The sequence below is a fragment of the Lagopus muta genome, chromosome 11, assembly GCF_023343835.1.
Source record: "Lagopus muta isolate bLagMut1 chromosome 11, bLagMut1 primary, whole genome shotgun sequence".
Taxonomy (NCBI): Eukaryota; Metazoa; Chordata; class Aves; order Galliformes; family Phasianidae; genus Lagopus; species Lagopus muta.
This window is the reverse complement of record NC_064443.1, coordinates 15,916,033-15,937,502: the sequence shown is the minus strand read 5'-3', so window position 1 is coordinate 15,937,502 and position 21,470 is coordinate 15,916,033. Positions and strand designations below refer to the sequence as shown.

Here is a 21,470-nt window from a genome sequence, read left to right as displayed (position 1 = left end):
GTGAATCACAGTTGAAAGGCTAACGCGATTTCCTTAAGTTGTTTAAAATGGCTTTTAATGCTCTGTTAATGTAGGCAAATATTTGTGACTCAGTGTTGGGTAAGTGATGCTTGCTCATTATTTCCTGATGCAAGCAAAGTGTAGGAAATTATGTGAACACCATGCAGAGATGCTAAATAGGCTAAGAGTAACAAAACTCAGTTATAGAAATGGAGTCCTTCCTCATTTAGCTTACTTTGCAAAACAAATCTAGAGATTAAAAGGTATTACCTTTAACACAGAAAAAGAGAATCTCTTTTAATAGGTATCAAATTGATTTACAATTTTTATACACAATATTCATCTGCGGTTGAAATGGGGGCAACCTGAGGTCAAGTGATGTAGTGTTTCCATTTTTCCATATGAGTCTCACTGTGTGTGATAAAAGCAACCTCCTTGATTTTCTAAGTCTGCAGGAATTTCTGATGAAGTGCAGAGGTCACTGTGCTGTCAATTTGAGCAGGCAGCATTTCTCAACTACTGTTGTTTTCTTTTTTTCCCTCCCCTCCTACAACCCGTGGCACGGCTCTGGCACTCACACACACACTCACACACACACACACATGCTCTGAGTGCTCCAATCTGAAACTTATTAGTGCGTGGTGCTGGAGCCTGTCCAGCGGTTAGAAGAGCTGCCGGAGCGCAGCATGCCAGCCGTGGGCACGGGTACCGCGGGCAGAGGGGCGGCGAGGGGCAGCCCGGGCTGGCAGCGTGCCTGGTGGGGAACCAGCTGAGATGGGAGAGCGGCGAGATTGACGCGGTGCATCTGGGAACTGCTCGAAAAGTTTGCTTCTCGAAAAAACTACCTTCTGTGATCGTAAGGCATCATCTGTTTTCCCGCAGATATTGTTTATAACAGGGTTTTCAAGCACTTGTCAAATAACCAGGAGTGAAGGAAACAGGCTAAAAATCTCTTACCGGGATGAGTCCTGGCGTAATTGGAAAAAAGCGAAGTCTCGTAACAGAAAGGCACAGCTCCCAGCATCGCTCGGTGCCTGAGAGGAGCCGGGAGCCAGAAGCGCCCCGCCGTGAGCTGCAGGCATGGCCGTGGGGCGGTGATCCGAACCTGGGGATGCTGCTCCGCTCCAGTTACCGAGCTGTGAGATCATGGGCAAAATATGATAAACATATCGTGGCCGTAGCTTGCTTGTGTAACAAAAGATCAGGAACTTTTATTAAGTTTGTTTTCCTTGTCATATTGTAAAAATTTATTATGTGTACTGTGTATATTAGAAACAGATTTGGGTAATTCTGTCTAAATGAAGTCATCCCAGCTATTTCCAGACTGTCTGTTTTCGGTTGTGAATAATTTTCATACATCAGATGGTTGTCATATTTAGTCGCTCTCTACATTCTAAATAGGACAAATCCCACTGTGAATCTCCACGGACCGGAGCTGCCTCCCGGCACGGTGGCGGTGCTGAGCACGGCAGGGCCCAGCAGTCAGCTCAGCTCCTACCTTTGCGTTCACAAACAGGTTGAGCAAACACAGAACGAAGTTACGTGCGTCAGAACTCTGCTAAGTTATCAGAATCTCCTCTCTCAAAGAACGAGTGCTTTTTTCTATTGTAACACAAGTGTAGAAGTTCACATCTCGGTGCTCAATGCTGAAGCTTACGTCACACGCACAGCTACGTGCCAGCTGAGCTGCTGTGATTTTCCTAATCCTTGCAGTGAGGTTTCCCTTCCCAGCGTGGTGAGGCTGTCTGGGCTCCTCGTGCACACGCTGCAGAGATCTGCAGGGATGATCACAGAGCAAATTCTGCCCTGAAACCGTCAGCTTGGCCAGAAACACTTGAGTTATAGCAATTCAACTGAGAAAAAAGCGAGGGAGAAAGAGAGAAGGCATTTGATGTAGCCTGTGTGAGCAGAGCAGAGCAGCTGTTTACCTCATGTGTTTAAATCTCTAGAGCTCATATTGAAGTTTCGGGGCAACAAGTGCAACATAACAGAGTGAGTAGAAACGTAGAAAGAAAACCGGCGAAACAATTGGGAATGTGCTTGGATGTGGCTTTGGAGCTTGACAGTTTTACAGCTGTGTAATCAGGTTGGCAAAACATTTTGTGGTGTGTGCAAAGGAAAAACTGTTGTGTTGCTGAAATGTTTTTATATTCCCAGTAAATGTAATGTGCCCTTTATAAATTACTGATCTATTTAAGGTGTAACGGTAATGGCGCATAATCTCAGTGCACTCAAAGCCTAGAAAATTAAAGTAGACTGAAGGCACAAGAAAGAAATGTACTCTATGTCAAGATGAAGTTCGATGAAGCATAGAGAAGATGGAATAGATTATTAAATAAACTTTGAGGGAAGATGGAAAAGGCACCGAAATCTCTCATTTTGAAAGGAATTAGTTTACTTGATTATATGCAACTGTATCACACTCAGGGAAGTATAAGACAAATGAAAGCAAAACAAAATTTAATTGAGCTATTATTTTGCAGACTTTGGCTCCGTTTCAGACAGCCTAATCAAATTGTGCTTTGCTCAAATAACTAATGTTAAATGCAGTCTACCAACAGATGTTTAAACAGAGACTAATTGGAAAATCTACATCCTGAGTTTAGTGCGTCTCGCCGAGAAAGTTTGGAAATGGGATGGCGAGGAGGCAGGACGCCAGGAGGACATCAGGTGGCACAGGGGTCTGGAGGCTCTGTCACTTACAGCGTGTATTTTTCAGAGCAGTATGAACTCAAAACCCTGCTGTGCTTTAACTCGGTAACCTGGGTGGCACATCTGGGTGTCAGCTTTGCGGCATAGCCGTGCAGCCAGCTGGATATCTCAGACATGTTGCAGCACTGGGATGAAGAGCTGTGTAAGTGACAGCCACCAGGGTGTGTGCTGGAGTGGAGGATCCCACTGAGCTGGGCTTGGCTTCCTGCGGCTTGGTTCACACCGAAGTCACCCACTGGTGCCAGTGTCATCTGCAATGGTCTGTGCAGCTGTAGCCATCAGCCCCACGGGGACTTCTTGGCAGGATGTTATACTCTGTGTACTTGTTGGTCATTGGGATTTGGGGCTGAAATATTGTTCATGGTTGGTACTGGGGAGGGCACACCAGTGGGCCACCTGTTATGGCGCAAGGAAAGGAGAACTAATGTTTTGGGTGTGTATTTTGGGAACTGAGGCAGTCAGTTGTAATGGGGGGAAGGTTGATCTACACGGTCATGAGACAAGAGGCAAAAATCAGAAACGCCTCGTGTGACATTTCTAATCTTTCACTGGAAATAAAAAAGGAATCAGTAGAAGTGTTTTGGCTGAGTCCTCGTGGCTCAGATAACACCAGCCCAGCCTGTTGGTTTCCAGCCACAGCACACATTCATCTTTGGATCCCACTGGGTTTGATAGCAGGACTGGATGCACCAGGACTGCCTTGTGGGTCGTCACCAGTGGCACTGGCTGTGCTGCAGCCTGGTGGCCCTCTCAGCCACATCCCAGTGCTGTTGAGGCTTCAGAGCAGCCTGCCTCTGAAGTTGTTCCACACCCAGTTTGGAGTGGTGTTCTTTGGGGACCGGGCTGCTGTGGGCCGAGGGGTGACAGCCTGCAGCGTGCGGTGTGTCTGCTGCCATAGCAGGACTGCTGCTGGTGTTCTCCAGGCTGTCTGTGCAGTGTGTAATGGGGAGCAGCCAGCCTGAGTGTAAAAAAACAAATGCTCTTTTATACATACACATATATGTATGTATGTATATATATATTTCCAAATTTACCAATTGGAAGCCTACAAAAGACAAATTATATTTTATGGCTTGTAAACAGCAGGGCAGATATTTCAGGAGAACTGCAGACAGCTGTAATTTTGTGAATGTGCACAAATTACTCGGAAAACAAATATCCCTCTGCCTACACAGCTGTATTCACCACTGTGGACCAGAATACTTTTTGCATGATGCTCACACTTGGTTCCACGGAGTATAATAACGTTTAAATGAATATAGTGTGATTGAAAAGCGGAGTTGGAATTAATGCTGTGAAAGCCTGCGTGGCTGCAGGGATGGAGCACTGCCCCTGCCCTGGTGCCGCGCGGCTGTGCTGGGCCTGTGCCTGCCTGGTTATCCGCGCCCAGGTTGGCTGAATGCAGAGCAGTTGTGTGGTGTAATTGTGTGCTGGCAGCTCCTTCTGTTTGTCCTTCTGTTGTGCGATAAGGAGTTTACAAAGGAAAGTATGAATATCAAGAAAGAAGGCAGAGAAAATCCCCAAAAGTAAAAACACGGCCAAGCAAGTGCACGTAAAGCACCGGTTGGCAAGAGCCGAGGGCCTTGCATTGATTTTAGTTTTAACTTCTGTGTTTATTCAAAGGCTGTGGATACAGGTTAACTTCCTTTGCTCAATATTTATTGCTGTGTTGCTTGTCTCAACGTGGAACAATGAGTACTTTGTGCATCGGGTTAAAGGATTGTCCCGTTGCACTCCGTCTCCTGCATCTCTCTCCATACCTGTGGGTTTTAAGCAGTTTATTTTAATTTCACGTTTCTGTGCTCTGTTAGAGGAGGTGTGGGTGCTGCCCAAATCGAGTGCTACCAGGGCGGGTTCCTCCTGCCATCAGCAGTGGATCGGTGTGGTTACGGCACTGCCAAGGGTGACGGTGCTGCTCCCACCCTAATTTAGGGATGGCAATGACTTTGGGATGGTAGGAAAGGCCCAAAGCCTCACCTTGGCCAGAGCCCAGCTGTGGGGTTTGGGAAGTAGCCCCTAAGTACAGAGGGATTCTCTTTGAGCCAGGGCATGAATACAACGCAGAGCACAGCTAAGGTCGTTCTAAATCCCATCGTGTGCAGCTGACAGAGCAAGGGAAGGTATGTTTATGGCTTCCATCGTTGTTATTTTTTACTTGGGCTTGTTGCTTGGAAAACGTGTTCATTTTGAGTCCTCCACTCAGCTGTGTCTACCGAGAAGAAAAACAGAGCAATTTCTTCTGGGAGAGCCCCACAGTGGACACATCAGAGCTGCAGTGACAGCTGCAAAATTGTTTTGTTGTTGTGTTGCTAATTCTGCAGTGAGTGAAGGGGACCACCCTGCCTTAAAAAAAAAAAGAGGGAAAGGAAAACAAAACAAAACCCAGAAGCACTTTCAGTTTGTAACCGTGATTTTGCTGCAAAAAAAGAAAACACAGTGCACAACCATATGCCTTGGATGGGATGGCACAGGAATTGCGTGGGCTTGTTTTCAGTTCTGGTCACTGTTGCCTCAAACCTGTAGGAGATCCATTTTTATGCTTTTGCACTTTGCCACCAAACTTGAAAACTCGAGGAAATTCAACTTCTGTGCATTGTGAAGTCATTGTATGCCAGCAGTGCCTGGGGGAGATGCATGCCCTTGGGTCCTCAGCCCTCACCCTGCCCCCACCAGCAGTTAAATAGCGCAGAGCTCTGTGTGTTGAAGATAGAAATACAAAAAAAAATCACTCCTCTCTCAAAACCTCACAGTATTTTTTTTATCTCCTCGCCTGTGTGCATTTAAAGACAAAAATGAAAAGAAATCCCAGTTCTGCATTGTTTGTGTAGGCTTATGAGCCAGATTGTACTACAGAGCACACTGATGTGTCTTCCCCTGAGGTATGGAAAGATCTATGTGTGCTAAGCAGGTGTTTTCATTTGTTTAATTGGAGCTGAGTTTAGCACAATATTACAGATAAATGAATTACACATGTTCAGTAATTCATAGAAAGTGATGGCTGTTTTGCTTTGACACTTGTCTTCAGCTCCTTATAGAGATGGAGTGTTGGCCAACATGGACAGAGGTCCTGCAAAAAAAAAACCAAAAACCTCCATGCGTGCCCAGGGAGCGCCTGAAACCCGCTTGCTAAAGCTGCCATAACTATTTTATCTTTGTTTAAACTGGAACGCTTTACGTTTTGATAGGATCTGGTTTTGACAAGCAAGGTATCCCGGGGATGCTCCTTGCTGCAGGCACCCAATGCGGCCTCTGGGTCGGGCGCTGGGGCCGTGCTGCTTTGCAAAGAATGGGCAGAACGGGTCACTGTGCAGCTTCCCTCGTGGCTCTGAGTTGTCGCAGCCCTTGGCCCGCGTCCAAATGGATAATTACATTGAACTTACCCAAATTTCCTCTGCAGATTCAATTGTAAACTATTTTCTCGCTCTCTCCCGCCAGCGTTGTATATAAGTGTGCTGCGCAGCGTTAAACAACTGTCACACACAGCTCCGGGGGCTGTCGGGCACTGGGCACAGAAAGCCAAAGGCTGCATCAAAACTTGCGGTGAACTTTAGAAGGGAGTATTGTTTGTGCTTCTTCAGTTCATAAAGCGCTTCAGAGCAGGCACTGGGCTAGAGCTCATGGTTGGAGCTGAAGTTCTCAGCAGAAGGTGCCGACATTTCAGGCAGGCTTTGAAAAGCCACTTTTTCAGGGATGACCTGAAAGCCTCCAAGCCTTCCGACAGCTGGAATTGGGTTGTTAGCAGCTCACCTCGAGTCGTGCACACCGGGCTGCAGTGCTCCTGCATCCTCTGCGCTCAGTGCACCCACCGCAGCGAATCGCAGGGGCTGAAAGTGAGCTGGAAGCGTGTAGAACTGTTACTTGTGCGAGTGGTTTCCTGCGGCGTGCGATTGTTCTGCGAGAGGCTCTTGGGAATTAACGCGCGTCCAATCCCACTGCAATCTCGGAAGATTTGTGGCGGTGTAATCTATAAACTCTTAATTATATAGAGAGCTGAGTAAATAGCTTGAAATTTCTTTCAACTCTTTGTTCGCAAATGTATAAGTGCCCATCCCACATGCACACGCACACCCACCCTTTTCCTTCCTTCCTTCCTTGTTTTACACCCACTTCCACCAAGGCTTTGGCTCGGGGCATCCTTCTTTAACCGGGGAGCTCCTGCAGGGCCGCTTGGCCCTGGCTGCTCCAGACGCCCCCCTGCACCCATCTCGAGGTGGGGCTGTCGCGCAGGTCCCCCCTCATCGTGCAGCTCATTTGGGAGCTGATTCTGCCGCTTGCAGAGCTTTAATGAGATGTAAATTGTTTGTGATGCTGCCTTATTAATTGTATTGTAATTTTAAAATCATTTGCTTGTTAATTGTATTTAAATAGCTGCCACTTAGACAAGCAGAAAGTTTCCAGAAAGATAAATGGATTTCTCATTTTACCGTGTCTGAAGGCGGCCGCAGTGACCTGTCGGGGCTGCTCTGACACTCCCAAAATGGAAGAGTCACCGTGTTACGTGTCTGCTGGGAGCTCTCTGTGCCTGGAGAGCGAAACGTGGAGAGGGTTGGGAGCGTGGGGTGGAGATGGCTAGGAAGATTTTGAGGTTTTGTGGATGGTAGAGATCAGATTTGGGGAGATGCTGTGGATCAGAGTTTGGGGGACGCTGTGGGTGCTGCTTCAGTGCAGCAGTTCAAGCCAGGGCAAGGTCCTCATCCTCAGCACCTCCAGGGCTCTGCTGTACACGTGTTGAAATCAGTGCTGAGATCTCTCTTCACTCCAGCTGAGCAACACAAGGTCCCCGCTGACCTGAGCTCAGCTGGCCTTAAAGCTGATTTTGATGCTACGTGGTTGCTAGCCTTGGCGGCAGCAAGCTACTCCATGTCAGTTGTATTTTTGTTGCATCTGAAATGCCATTCTGGAAAATGAAGAGTAATCTTTTCGCATCAGTCCGTTCTCTCCTTAGATGGGCTGCAACCCCCCTGCCCACAGTCCCAGCTGTGCAATGGACCCTCACTCCCTTTCTGCCTCCTCTTCCTGTGACGTTCCATGTTCCTTTCATTTTCTTTTTGCATCTTTGTTGTGTGGCAGGACCAGTAATAATAGTTAATAATTAGCAGCTCAATAGCACTCTTCACCTTCGGAGCAGTTTTGGCCATTAAATCACTGCAGCTCTGCTGGCAATATTACAATATTGACTTGTTACTTCACCAGTGTCACCGAGGCAGCAAAAGCTGCATTTTTATGGAGGCCAAAATGGGGTCATTTTTTTTTTTTTAGAGCACAAAATTGGCAAAAAATAAAATTTTCTCCTAGGCTGACACTTTGTTTGCCAAATTTCAGCATAGAGCCAATTTTTAAAGCTGAGTAATAAACACCTGAAAAGTTCTGATTTATAATGGCAGTGCTGAAAAGCCATTAAATGAATGGCACTGCTATAACACAAGAAAGTCCTCTTAAACTGCTGAAAACCCTATAAAAGCTGGATGGAGCCTTAGCCAACGCGGCCTCGCCTTTGAGCCTCGTGTTTAGAGGTACAAAGTGAATCCTGAGGGGATCTTGCAGGGACGGGATGGCAGATGATGGGAGGCATCTCTTCTACTCTACCGCATGGAAATGGCTCTTCCCCTGCTAAGTGGTGGAGCAAGGCTGGGAGCTGAGATTTTGTTCCCAACGCACCTGAGCATCTCACCACAGATGCTCCATCGGGACAGTGGTGGGGAAGGTGGGACAGAGCGGCAGGGAGCAGGAGGATGCCAGGTGGGGGGGATGGGGATGAGGTTTGCTGGCACACGTGTGTGCACATGGCACATCCCCGCGAGCATCCTGTGTGCACACAGCTGAGAGCACGGTAGCAACCTCACAAGCCAGCTCTGGGCCTGCCCTCCTGCCAGCTCAGCTCTGCTGTGAAGAGAGCTGCCTTGTAAAACAGCACATTGACCAGCAAAAGGAATGGGTAAATGAAGGAACAGCTATTAATGTGCCAAGCCAAGATGTGTAATTATACCGTAGGACTTTCCCAAACTAATACATGTTAAAGGTGTAAACCTATTAAAGAAGAGATTTTTCTGTACGGGGAACTTATGTAGATAGAAGGATTTACACTGTACTTTATTCTTGTATTATAAGGTATAAGGAACATTTGAGCAAATCCAGTCATTCCTATTATTACAATATCATACGTTTTTCATACCGTTTTATGTGGTTCTTCAAAAACTTTGGCACTAATTCTCTTTATATTGTTAGGAATTTTCTTTTAAAAACAGAATTATTTTTCTCAAATAGTTAATTAGAGTTTGAACTTCAAATACGGTACTTTTTCCTCCCAAGAATGAGGGTGTTAGATCCATTGTGCTGGCCAAATTACAGTTTGGATAGTTACATTCTCTCTGCTTAATCACCCTGCAGTTCCATTGGAGTGAAGGATTTGGTGCCTCAGGTGTCCTGCATTCCTTCAAGCCTCTCATGGCCAAATCACTGCCACGAGGCACTGCTGACATGACTGCATTCAGTGACAGAGCATTGCTGTCTCCTTACCGAGTGTAAATCGCGTGGTTTTGCTCCTGGAGATGATTTTTTGGTCACCTGCTGCCCCTTAGCCTCATCCTTTTTGTGATGAGGGGGAAAGGGATTGAAGAAGCAGATCTGAGCAGGAAGTGGCCGTGAGTCACAGATTGCAGACAGCAGCCCTCTCCACGCTGGGGAGAGAAGGTAGGGCAGGGGAGGACGATGCCCTTGAAACCAGGCCCCATTTATTTGGGTATGGGCAGGGTTCATGGCATTGTAGGGCACTGTAGGGAGCGTCTGGGTCATTTGCCAGTCCCATGGGGTAACCAGGAGTCACCTCAAGGGGCTTTTTCCTTCCTATGGAAGTCACACTGCACTGCTGGGCCTTGGCGTTTTGGAAGCACGGTGGTGGAACATGAGGACAGCCCATCACTCTGCTGCCAGATCCCAGCGCCTGTCTGACCCTGAGGGCTGTTGGCTGAACACCTCTGCAGGAAGTTACTCAAGTCATCGTGTTGCTTCTGCAAAGTTCACTTTGTAAGGAAAAGATGAGCAAAAGCCCTTATCTCCCTTCTAGAAAACAAATAAAATAACTATATTTCGGTGATGGGGGTAAACTCAGTGAACCAGCTAAATACGCTGTATCAGGAAACCTCAGGGACTGCTGAAAGGAGAGCAGTGGCCATTACTGCTAAGGAGGTGTTTTGTTGAAAATACGCCAGCATCCTTTCCCAACAGAGAGAGTGAAAAACAGCGAGGTGCCCAACAGTAGTGCTGCCTGTGCCCACCACCAAGCCCCAGTGTGTAGATTGGCACTGCTGGGCGGTGTGTGAGTGAGCTGTGCGATGGACTGACAGGCGTTCTTACATGAAGGGGCCCATATTGCATCAGATCTATTTTAACTTAAATCCGCGGTGATAGAGGTGTGGGTGCAGGTGTGTGTACACGCCTTGCTGTGCAAGCAGGCATGGGTTTTTAGAAGGGTGTATTTTAGAAGGGTGACTTTTAGAAGGCTGTTGTGTTTTAGACTTTTAGAAGGTTGTTTTTGATAAAGATGTTCTCTCATGAGGGTTGCCAGGTGAGATGAAGAAGCGTCGCAGCCCCTGGCCCTGGGAGAGAAGCGGCCAGGAGAAGCAGTGCCCTGTCGCTGTGTTTGCCACCTTGTCTCTGCCCCATAGCAGGCACAGGATCTCCTTGGCATGCCTGGTTGTTCAGGAGTTAATACTTAGCAGGCACATATGTGTGATTGACATTTGTTTTGTTGATGTTGCGTTCTGTTTCTTTTCTTACCATGGCAACTTTAACATCATGACAAAACACCTACTTTTCCTCTTGGAGCCATAGCTGTTGTCATGCCCAGTAGGTTATTTTGGTATACAGTGGTTGATCTCTTAAAGCAGAGGTGTTGCCATCTCCTCCCAGATATCACCTCCAGTATTTCCTCTCATCAGAAGGAATCTGTGGTTGTCTGTGTGTGAGCCCCGTGTTTCGACCCAGGGCAAAAAGCAGAGTTTTAATGGAAACTGTGGCATTTCCTCCTCTGTACGTGACATAAATGCTATCTCACATAATTAAGGAAAGTAACAGAGAACAGTTAGCGGTGATTGCCTTTCAATATATTGTGTACTTTGGGGCAGAAGAATAATTTATGAATAATGCCCATGCATACTTGGAACAATTTGCACACTGTGCTGTGAGTGATGCAGGCCTGGCGGTAGGAGAGCGTGCTAATAAATTTTACTTTGTGGCGGAAACAAGAGATTACAGTTTATTAGGAAAGGAGATGGCAATTTATTAAGATCAATCAAATGCGAACGCAGAGCAAAAATGTTGCCGTTTTTATTTATTTATCTCAAAGCATAAAGAGGTGCAGCTACGTACAATTGGTTGTTTACCTGTGGTGTTTGATTCATTATTAATATTTTTATGTTTAGAGGGAACCATAATTTTGCTGAAATGTCTTCCATAACTCCTGCACAATCATATTCATAACTCACCTGAATGTTGACACATCCTGCTGTGTATATATAAATTAACTGGTAACACTGGCATTATAAAATGATGCATTAAATGAAGATGTGAGTGGTAATTTAAAGCATGCCATGAAGTGAAATTTAGCCATTGTACAACAATGAGGGGATTTAAAGAGCCTTTTTCATGCAGAATTTGCAGGGCAATAAGGAAAATGACAGTTTCTCGTACAAAAAGAAAAAGCGCAACAGGGACACAAACATTACTGAAATGTTAATTGCTTTGGTGTTCTGTATTAGTAGAGACACCATCAGCCTAAAAGTCACTGTTCTTGAATATATTTTACCACAAGAAATATTTTACCGTGAGAGTATTAGCTAAGATTATTAAAAATGACCAAAAATGTTTACTTTGTACTTTTTCTCAGTGCTTTGTGGATAATAAGTTTCACTGTTTCCTGTTTAGTCAGTTGTTTTCCCCATTTGTTTTCATAGGTCTTTCAAACAGCAGCAAGGGAAAATGCAACAGTCTCAAAACAGGAAAATGTGATTTAACCCCACAAAAATGGGCCTGGGGATCCAGGAGTGGGAATAGTATCTGAAATGCCCTTTTCCCTTGCAACTGCCAACAGCAGCTTGCTCTCAGTCTGACTCTTCCCCACCCCGTGTTCTCGGCTTCCACGTGGGCTGATGCCTGCAGAGGTCTGTGGGTGAGGTGTGCAGGGAAAGCAGCAGCAGAACAAAACAATTTCTTCCGCTGTGTTCATCTTTTCACGTTTGTAACCTACTTCTCTGGCTCAGCCCTTGGAGCCTGGTGTCTGTGCTGTACTCCAGTGATTTTTTTCCCCAGGTGTTGATGCTGCCACTCAGTGCCTATCTGATCTTGCGGGCACGCAGAGCCAAATAGCCACCTTGTCTGCCACGCTCCTTCCCTGCTATTTTTAATTTGCTATTTTATGTCTGCTGCTTCGGTCATCCTTGTCAAATCTGATTGTCTCTGTCTGTGATGACTCTTCATAACTGAATGGAATTAAAGTGGGAGTTTATGGTTCTTCTTGGTCTTTTAAAATATTTGCTGGCTTAAAAATGCTTTATATTTCGTAGTGACCTTAGCAAGTGCTACCATCTCCGTTACTGAGGGAATAGACCAAAGATTTTAGCTCTCAGCAGATGTTGGCTGAGCTTGCAGGTATGAAGCTTTTATCTGAAAGGGCATAAAACGCTGTAAAAATACTGCTTGCAGGCTCTGTGGGCAGCGCTCAGTGCTTAGGCAGCATCTTTCATTTTCCAAATGTTTGGCAAATGCTGGTCTAGGGAAGACCCTGAAATGAGCAATATCACCATCCGTTTGGCAGGTGAGGAGGCGAAGGAGTTGAGGCCTTTGAAATGGCAGGTGTGAAATGGAAGGGGTGTCAGGAACTGGGGCCTGCGGGACGGAGCAAGGCCTGCGGGATGGAGTGGGGCCTGCGCACACAGTGGCGGTTCCCAAAAGCGATCGCCGTTGGAGGCTGGACCCAGGCTGGGAGTGCTGCTGGTGCTGGAGTCACGCCGCAGCCTGGCTGGCCAGCTGGCAGTGTTGTGCTTGTGTCACCAGGTCATGCTTTGTATTGCCCGTGCAGGGAAAGAAAGGCTTCAGGCAGGGTTGTGAGCCTTGCAGCACCTCTTTTTTGTTAAAGAAGCCCCAAGACAGAGCATTTTCCCAAACGAAAGCTGTGGAGCATGCCGTGAGCTCAGCCTGCAGGGACCAGGGAGCACCGCCAGCCCTCGCAGTGCATGTTAGCACAGCTCCCATTCCTCCATCACCGTGCGAGCGGTGGGCGATGCTGCTGCAGGGATGCTGCTGGCACCCGCACTGGGCAGCGGGATGTGGTCTGAGGGAGAAACTGCTGGAAGGTTTAAGCCTATGCATTCCATGGTGTGTTCCTCAAAGGGTCAGAGTTTCTGGGGATCACTTTGGAGTCCAGGAACAGGAGGGGTTCTCTCCAGTGCAGGCAATAATAATTACATGCTCATGACATGCAATGCCAATTTATATTGCTATTAGCTGCCCGGTGTGTTGGACATGTGCGTGGCATTTTGCTGGCTGTGCAGCTGTGTACTGCCCTCAAATATGTGCTGCTCCCATGCCCCCATGCGCTGACCTGCAGTGCGTGTGCCCCTTTAAGAGGCCGTCGCTCTCTGATTCATGTAGGCTGCTGCTGGCAGATTTAGGGTCTTGCAAAAGATGCCCTTAGTCCCTTATTAAATATTCATAAGAGGGTGGGGTCACATTTTTGTGACCTGAAAAAAATCCCATTAATAAATTTGTTATCTGACACGAAAACACTTTAGGGTGGAAAGCAATCCGTATCACATCCCATTTACCATCAGATCACAAGTTGTCAGTAAATTGCATCCTTTGTCTTTGCTTCTTGTGAGGTTCTTTAGCAGCATAGCTAATGGGGCTATTGTCTATCAGCCCCTGACTCCTGCAAATAAAGTGCGTGCTGCCTGGGGACCGTGGCTGTGTGGCTGCCGGCATTCGGCTACGTGTGCATGCAGCGTCTGCATCAGTGTGCTCAGAGGCTGTGAGAAATATGAGATAAAATTGAATAGCGGGGAAGATTTGGCCAAATAATGCAGCCTGAGGCACATAGCTATAGGGCAGGAGAAAATCCATGACGGGGTCGACAGCAGTCCCTGGGCTGGAAATGGCACAAGGACAGGTTTTGTGTGTGCACTGAGATCTGGAGTGGAGGGCGAGGAAAGTATTGCTTTGAGCTGTCAAGCAGAGGAAAGCTTGCTGCGTGCCACACGATGCGCCCTGTACCCAAACCTTCCCCAAACGTGGGAGGCAGGCAGGGCTGCTGCTGAGTGCTGTGCCCAATCTGAGCATCCCAGTGCCATACAGGACTTTTTAAGGGAGACGATGGGAGAAGATGCTCTGGGCATCCCAGCGTCCTGGGCTAGGATCCCTGCTGCTTTGCTGGGGTGCAAAGGAAGGTTTTCCTGTTTGCAGGCCAGGTGCATCAGCTGGGCTTAATACAAGCTCCTGCTGGAGGCTTCTTATGATAGCATGCTTTGTATTAAAGTCCTGCTATGGTTTTTTTATTTGTGGCATTAAAGTCGTGCAGCAGAACTGTTGGAGAGAGTCACAGCCACTTTCTGAGAGAAAGTTAGGTGGAAGGAGAGCTGCTCCTCCAGCGCATCGCGTTTGCAGTGCCTGCTCGGAGCACTGCACTAGCTGCCACTTCTTCCCCCCCTCCCCCCCCCGTAACGTGCTGGCACCCACGCCCCACAAAACAGCTTTATTTAGTGGGGAGCCGCTTTTAAACACGTCCCGGCGCAGTGTGGCGGCTCCCTGCGGGCCGGGCCGGGCAGCACCGCCGCCAGTACCGTCGGCAGCGGCACAGCCGGCAGCAGGTCAGAGGGCGCGGAGAGCCGCGAGGGAGGAGGGCCGCGCCCGGGGTGCCCCGTTCCGGGGTTCCGGGGCGGGGTGTGCGCGGCGGCGCGGCGCGGGGCGGGGCGGGGCGGCGGGGCTCCGCGGCAGCCCGCGAGCACGGCGCCGCCACTCCGCCCGCGGAGCCTCCGCGCCGCCCGGACCCGGCCCGCTCCATGGCCCGTCCGCCGCCGGCGCCGCAGCCCAGGTGGGTGCCGAGCCCCGCGGGGAGCGCGCGAGCCCCGGCCGTGCCCGCACCGAGCCGGGAGCTGCGGGAGGAGGAGAGGGAGAGCTCGGGCTGCGGCGGGATCCGCCGGGGGGCGGGGGGGGAGAGCTTTGCGAAGTGAGCGGGCGGGGCGCGTTGCTTTTCTTGTTTTTACTTTCCTCTTTTTCCCAAATTATTTTTTCCTCGCCTCTTTTGTTCCGACATTTGGCTTTGGCGCAGCTCGCCGCGCGCGCCGTAGTTTTGAAGAAGTGCTCGCAGCGCTCCGAGCGCTCCGGCAGCGCCGGGATCGGCCCCGCGCATCGCCTCCTCGGCCGGGGCAGCGGCCGGACAGCGGCGGGGCTGAGCGGTGCGGAGCGGGGAGGAGGCAGCCCCGAGGAAGTGGGTGGTGAGTTCGGAGCAAAGTGCACGCACACTCTTCCTCTCCGCAATTAACTCCTTCGGAGCCGGCCGGCCCCGGCGCGGGGCGGCGCGGGCTTGGAACAACAACGAGTTCGGTGGCAGGAAATGTGAATCACTCGCGGTGACTCAGATGTGTTTACGAAAACGAAATGGTCGGATTTGTGCTAGCGGTGAGCGTTGGGTTGCAGAGCTCCGTAAATTGCCGAAGTTTATTTCTAATCAAAAGTGCCTTAGGCGGGGGGTTTGCCCCGGGGGTCAGCGAGCTCCGTGCCGGTGCCCGGCCCTGGCACAGCTGTGGGACGGGCTGAACTGCGCGGATCTCTTTGTGGCAAGTTAGCAACAGTTCTGTTTGCTTCCCTCTTTTTAGAAAATCGGGGCTAAGCCACATGCTTTCGTGTGAAATTAGCATTAAATGTGCAGCTGCCGGGCAAAGAAACACCTCGTATTAATTGTGATTTCTCAGCTCGGAAGGCAGCCCGTTCCCGAGCCATGGGAACACGGCTGTCAGAGGGCCGAGCTGCGGGTGCAGCTCCCAGCACTGCTGCCATCGGCAGGGCTGCAGGCCGGCACCCGCACTGCCTGCGCTGAGGGGCTGCTCGGCCTGCAGCGTGGCGGAGCTGAACTGCAAACTGATTGGTCTGACACTTTATAATCAAAGTTGATTTATTGTTCATTAGTAGTGCATTAGCCCTTTCAGGCAAGACAGTTATTTGTGTAGTGGCCTGTCAAACAAAAGACCGCTAGCACCTGTCATTTCTAAACCATGAGATAAGCGAGCAGATATTAAGATAACGCGACTAGAAATACCCCGGAACGAGGTAAAGTTGTGGCAGTTTCCCTTTCGGGGATGGTGTTGCAGGCGGTCAGCATGTGGGGTCCCTGAGCGGGGCACTGCGGGGAAGGTGTGAGCTCTGCAGCCTTGGTGGGTTCTGCAGGTTGGGGTTGGCGTCTGGGCGAGATGGAGGCACTCGTGTTTTGTCCCTGACTCCTTCCTCCTCTTCCCAGTGGGCAGATGTCATGCGACAATGCTCTTGCTGGCAGGGGTTAATTATATGAAAACTTGATGACATCACGGCAGAGCTGTGAGAATGTCAAAATACATCTGCTGCCATATTCAGACATATTGCTCTCTGCTCGCCCCCCCCCCCCCCCCCCCGTACCGGCTCCCCTACCCTTCTCAAAAGGGAATGATCTCATGACATAAAACAGAAAACAACACAAGTGTCAAAAGAAAACAAAATTAGTGAACTTTTGTCTGCCACCATAGAAACGAGGATTAACTTATGTTATTCCAGAGCGTGGAATGGAGACTATCTGCATGAGGATATATAGTGCATTGTCTTTTGTGAATTTTCATTTGACAGGGATTTTGGAGGCTGTGATCTTAATTAAATCTCAACTGACTCAAATAATGCATCTAAAGGCACGCAGTGTTGCGTAACCTTGCTGAGTTGGTAAACCATAAATCATCAGAAAGCTTGTGATAGGAAGGGCTGCTTTGAAATTTTTTTGTTTGCTGCAAGTTGTTATTTTTTTCCTCTTGTTTAACATAAACTAACTGTGCCATCATGCCCTCCCTGTTAAAACAGCATGATTTTCGCTTTAAAAAAAAAAAAAAAAAGGGGGCAAAGCTGTGAGATGTGCTGTGACCAGTCCCTCAGCCAAACCAAGGAGAAGCAATAAATAAAATGGAATTGACAGGGGAGGAATGAGCGAGCAGTGTGGGCTAATGGGGGAGCTGGGGCAGCACTGCAGCTGGGCAGACACGGTGGGTCCGGGCCGTGCAGCTCTGGCACTGGGCTGAGCCCCGTGCTGCAGCAGCCCTGACTGGAAGGGTCACAGCTGGATCTGTGCCCTGCTGGATATTAGGCTCTGCCCTGTGCTCAGTTTGAGTTCATTTCAGTCGCCTGTAAGGGAGAAAACGGTTGCAACAGTTGTGTGCTGTGTGTCAGGGGGTGTTTTTAGGCACTGGAAGTGATGTGGAGCCGTTAGGGCGATGGCCTGGGCAGCGTTCTAACCTGGAGCTCTCAAGCACTGCTGCTGCTCAATAGTCATGTTTCTAAAACGCTGAAGCTCAATGAATTGCTGCTTCAGCATAAAGCGCTCTGGCTGTGTTTGTGGTGGCCTGCCCTGGGCAGCTGGAGGCAAGGTAAGGGCGAAGGCTGGGCTGTGCTGCAGGGCTGTGTGCTGCAGGGCTGTGCTGTGCTGCAGGCAGCCTGGTGCCCCCGGCGCACAGCTTGCTCACTGCTCAGCTTTCTCCTTTCGATGGGCAGAAGCGGCAGCAGGGCTCGTTCTGTCACCACCTGCAGAACTCGGTGGTGGGAAAGTCCTGACACTGCGAGCTAAATTTGTTATTGTTTGGTGGAAGGCTTGGCTGCTTGGAAGCAGTTTGTTTGTTTTATTGAAAGCAGAACTGCATTACTGGAAACTACTTTGCTGCAGTTCAGTTACATGTCCTGTGCTGTTCTGTGTTTGTAAGGTGCTTCCTTGCTCAGCTTCGCTTTCCAGTTACAGGCAGAGGAAAAAAGGCATCATGCACTGTGCAGAGCTGAGGCCGTGCAGAGATTTTGGAGAGCAGCAGCTCTGGCAAATCTCTCTTCCCTTTCCCAGCTTTTTTTTTTTTCCTTTTTTTTTTTTTTTTTTCCTTTTTTTTCTTTTCTGCCTTTCCAGCACATTTTCCTCTGCTAGAAGGAGGATCCGTAGGGCTTGTGCTGAGGTAGAATGAATGGCAGAAGAAGCAGAGCGAGCATTGCACAAATCAGTGGCACTGCTAATTGCTCCCTGCACTAGTTTGGGACGGATTTGCCCACAGTGATTAGGTAAGATGCTGTTATTTGGGAGGGACAGCAGCCCCCTCCCCAAACTGACAACGGGTTTTAATTTTTAAGCTTTATCTTGCCCTTAAATCTGAAACATCATTGTTCAAATAACTGAGAACAAGGTAAACCAACAACATCAAAAAGGTCGGCTTCTGTGATTTCTCAAGGGCTTGTTATTTTGTACTTTCCAATTCTATTTGATGTCTTGACAAAACAAGATGACACAAGGGAGAATACATTAAATTTTGATTTTCATCTAACCTGTTACAGTCGTGGCAGCTTAATTTCTGGTACTTTTTCCCGAAGACGGCTCCTTGCACAATTACTCTAATTGCCACGCCGCGTTATGAGAGGGTTTCTTTGCAGGTTCCCCATTTGCCTTGATTTTTGCCAGGCGTTTTTTTGAGCGTGTTCTGACCTTTCACATGGTGAGCTCGTCGCTTGGAGTGCGTCTTCATTAGAAGTAAATCAGCGAATGGCAAGATTGTCAGAGAAGCAACCGATGTTTTCTCATTAGAATCTAATTTGCAGCGTTGCGCTCAGCTGCGCCGTGCGGCCGTAGGTGCCTGCGCTAGGTGTGAAAACACGCACGTTTCCAGCGAGTAAAGTTTACAAGTGTTAGCAAGGCTCTGCTGGCAGGCACAGCACAGCCTCGCAGCGCTGCACGGAGCAGTGGGAGCGCTGGAGCTGCTGCCGGAGCTGCTGGCTGCCCACGGGCCGGGCTGCCCTGGCACGGAGCTGTGCCCCACAGCCGTGCTGCTGCTTCCATCGCTGCCTTCTATTGTTCCCTTAAGCTCTCCTTGGATGTGTTAGCGAGTGAGCACGCAGATGTAAGGAGTCTGACAGGGTGATCGTTCTCAGTGCTGGGGTGAGAGGAGCTTTTGAGGGTTTTCGAGGGTTTTAGGGGTGTTTTGGGTGTTTCTAAGCAAGGCTGCTTTTGGTTTGTTTCGGGGCAGTGTGGCAGAATATGCTGACCTAACATTTCCTATACTCAAACTGTTGTTGTTTTTTCCTTCTGTATTTATTTACTTATTTATTTAATGTTTTTAAACCGTTGCAAAATGAGCCCAGTGCTAGGAGGCATGCACCACAGGTTGTGATTTTTCCTTTCGTGACGGAGCAGCAAACAAAAACGGTAACTTTCTACAATGTGAAAAATGATGATGGTAATCTCGAGGTTGAAATCTTGCTGCGTTTATTAAATGGGTGTTTGGTTGTGTGCATTCCAGTTCAGTCTGTATTTGACAAATGTTAGACGCAGAGAGAATTTAATTTATGTAAACTTTATATTTTTATGCAAATTAAATGGGTATTTATTATAGCAGAAACAATTATCCTGGCACTTAGTGAGAAGCCCGGTATGCATGAGAAGTGGTAGATAAGATCAGATGTTTCATTCTGTAAACAAATATGAAAATATCCCCAATTTTCCTTTGCTGGAAGAGAGCAGAGAGGAGAGCAGAGATCCTGAGGTGCCGGCAGTGCCAGGACAGTCCATCGCGCTGCCTTCCACGAGTCACAGGCAGATCTTCTCTCCTGATAAAACATAATAAACAAAATTAGAATAATAAAATGCTAATTTAATTTTAAAGAGGCTTCTCCCCCTTTTTTTTTTTTTTAATAGGGAGTCACATTGTTACAGAGAGAACAGTTATGCTAATGATGAAGCACTTAGCTGATTTCACATTAATATAACAAACGTTACCTGTCCTAATGTGTTGTGCAGTATCACGGCAGAATAACCGAGTCTAAAAGTCAGATTCCGTTTTGCATCATGAACCAGAATGGCAGCTTCTGCCTGCACAGTTCCATCGGCAGCGTTTTTTGGCTGTTATTTGCAGGCTGACGTCTCATGTCACAGAGGTTTCAGGCTCAGGGTCCTGTGCTCAGCACTGCGCTGCTGGGCTCTGCTTTGTGGCACCGAGCTTTTCCCTCTGCCAGCACGGCTGTGCTTTCTCTTCTGCTGTGACACGAGTGCAGCTATTTTACATTCTTTCAGTCAGGAATTTTTTTTAAATTGCAAGAAGTCTCACACGTAATAGCTTTCTAATAAAGCAGCCGAGGGAATTGTTTGGGTTTGCCTCGCCGTGTCTGTTTTTCTGGCAGTCCGACACCTTTAACTGCGACTCAGGCACTCGCTTGGTGTTGGGCTGCGTTCTGCTCCGTGTCACTTCTGCCACAAAATCTTTAACTGAAGAATTGCCGTTTGGAAATGCAAGGTGCCTGCTCTGAGGACTTCCTGAATTCAAGTGCGAGCACACAGCGCAGGAGAAGGGGATTTTCTGGCAGAGCTGTTCTCTATGAATTGAGGAGATGCTCCCCAGCTTCCATGCGTGCCTGCTAGCAGCTGACAAGGCCACCGGCGCACCCAGCAATGAAGGCACGTTGTTTGAAAATGGCATGCTTTTTTTTTTTTTTTCTGCACTCCGTATAAGATTGAGCTCCTTGAAATTATTTGGCTAGTATTTAATTATATTAATATCAGAGAAAATGGGGGAACGTAGATGATTGAGTAGGTCTAAATCATTTCCATCCCCGTGACACTTGTCTGAGCAGTGCGCGGCGGTGACAAATGCATCCCAGCTGTAGTCTGTGGTGAAGTTAAAGGCGAGCTTGGCCCAAGTTGTGCAAGGTTCCCCAAGCCGTGCAAGCAGAGCTCGGGGTGGGGAGAGGAGAGAACAGGCAGGCTTGAGAGGTGTGGAGCAGTGGCAGAGGGACCTGGGAGACACAGAGTGGCTGAAAACAATTCTGAGTATTAAAGACGTTTTTTGCCGTTGCTGCTATTAGCATGTCAGCAGGTCTGTACTAGCACAGCTCCCAAAACTGACTTGCAGCTGTATTTTTACCTTTGCTGCCAGGTTTACATGCAGCTGGGTATCTACCACACCCCATTGTTATCAGTCAACAATACCAAAAGTGGTTCATTAATCATATCAATAACAACAATCGTGTTTCATGTAGAAAACAGAAATAAACAACTGGGGGGGGGAGGAAAGATTGATTTCTGTCCTGCATGCTAAGTTAGCATTCTTTAAATACATCTGCCAGTACTTTAATTTGAACTTCAACTCCCTGAAGGCAGTAAGACAGAATTATTTTAGTTCTTCATAAACTGCCTTCTGTGATTCATTGTTAACTCATAAAACACACTCATTTTCATGTACTTAAACAGTTAAGCCATTTTCAAAGTTGGTTTGTAATTTTTTTTGGCAACACATTTAAGTTGACATCTGAGAGATAGAAATCTACAATTAATTTATAGCCTTCAGTTTAGGTTTCATTTACTATCAGACAAAATATCAGAAATAAATATTTTTTATCTAACGTAATGCAAAGTATATTGCGCAGTATCTAAAATAAAGCTTAGTTTTGACTGAATACACTCAAAAAGGGACCCATAAATATTAGAGAGCTGTAGTTAAGAACTTACATGACTGTTT

At 48.1% G+C, this 21,470-nt stretch overlaps 1 protein-coding gene across 16 annotated transcripts in view; it reads left to right on the top strand.

The window, feature by feature from the left end:
• FOXP1 (forkhead box P1) overlaps nucleotides 1-21,470 on the top strand; it is a 341,534-nt gene that overhangs the window by 243,572 nt on the left and 76,492 nt on the right. Inside the window, exon 1 of one of the 16 annotated variants that reach the window (XM_048957799.1) lies at nucleotides 14,550-14,570. The exons of 13 other annotated variants lie outside the window; for them this stretch is intronic. Coding sequence is in view for 1 of the 3 variants with exons in the window: in XM_048957797.1 (XP_048813754.1) it covers nucleotides 15,361-15,381 (21 nt within the window). In the remaining 2 variants the exon portion in view is untranslated. Of the gene's footprint in view, nucleotides 1-14,549; nucleotides 14,571-14,689; nucleotides 14,795-15,212; nucleotides 15,382-21,470 lie in introns of those variants that run through there. 2 more of the 16 variants (XM_048957798.1, XM_048957797.1) reach the window with 2 other exon arrangements.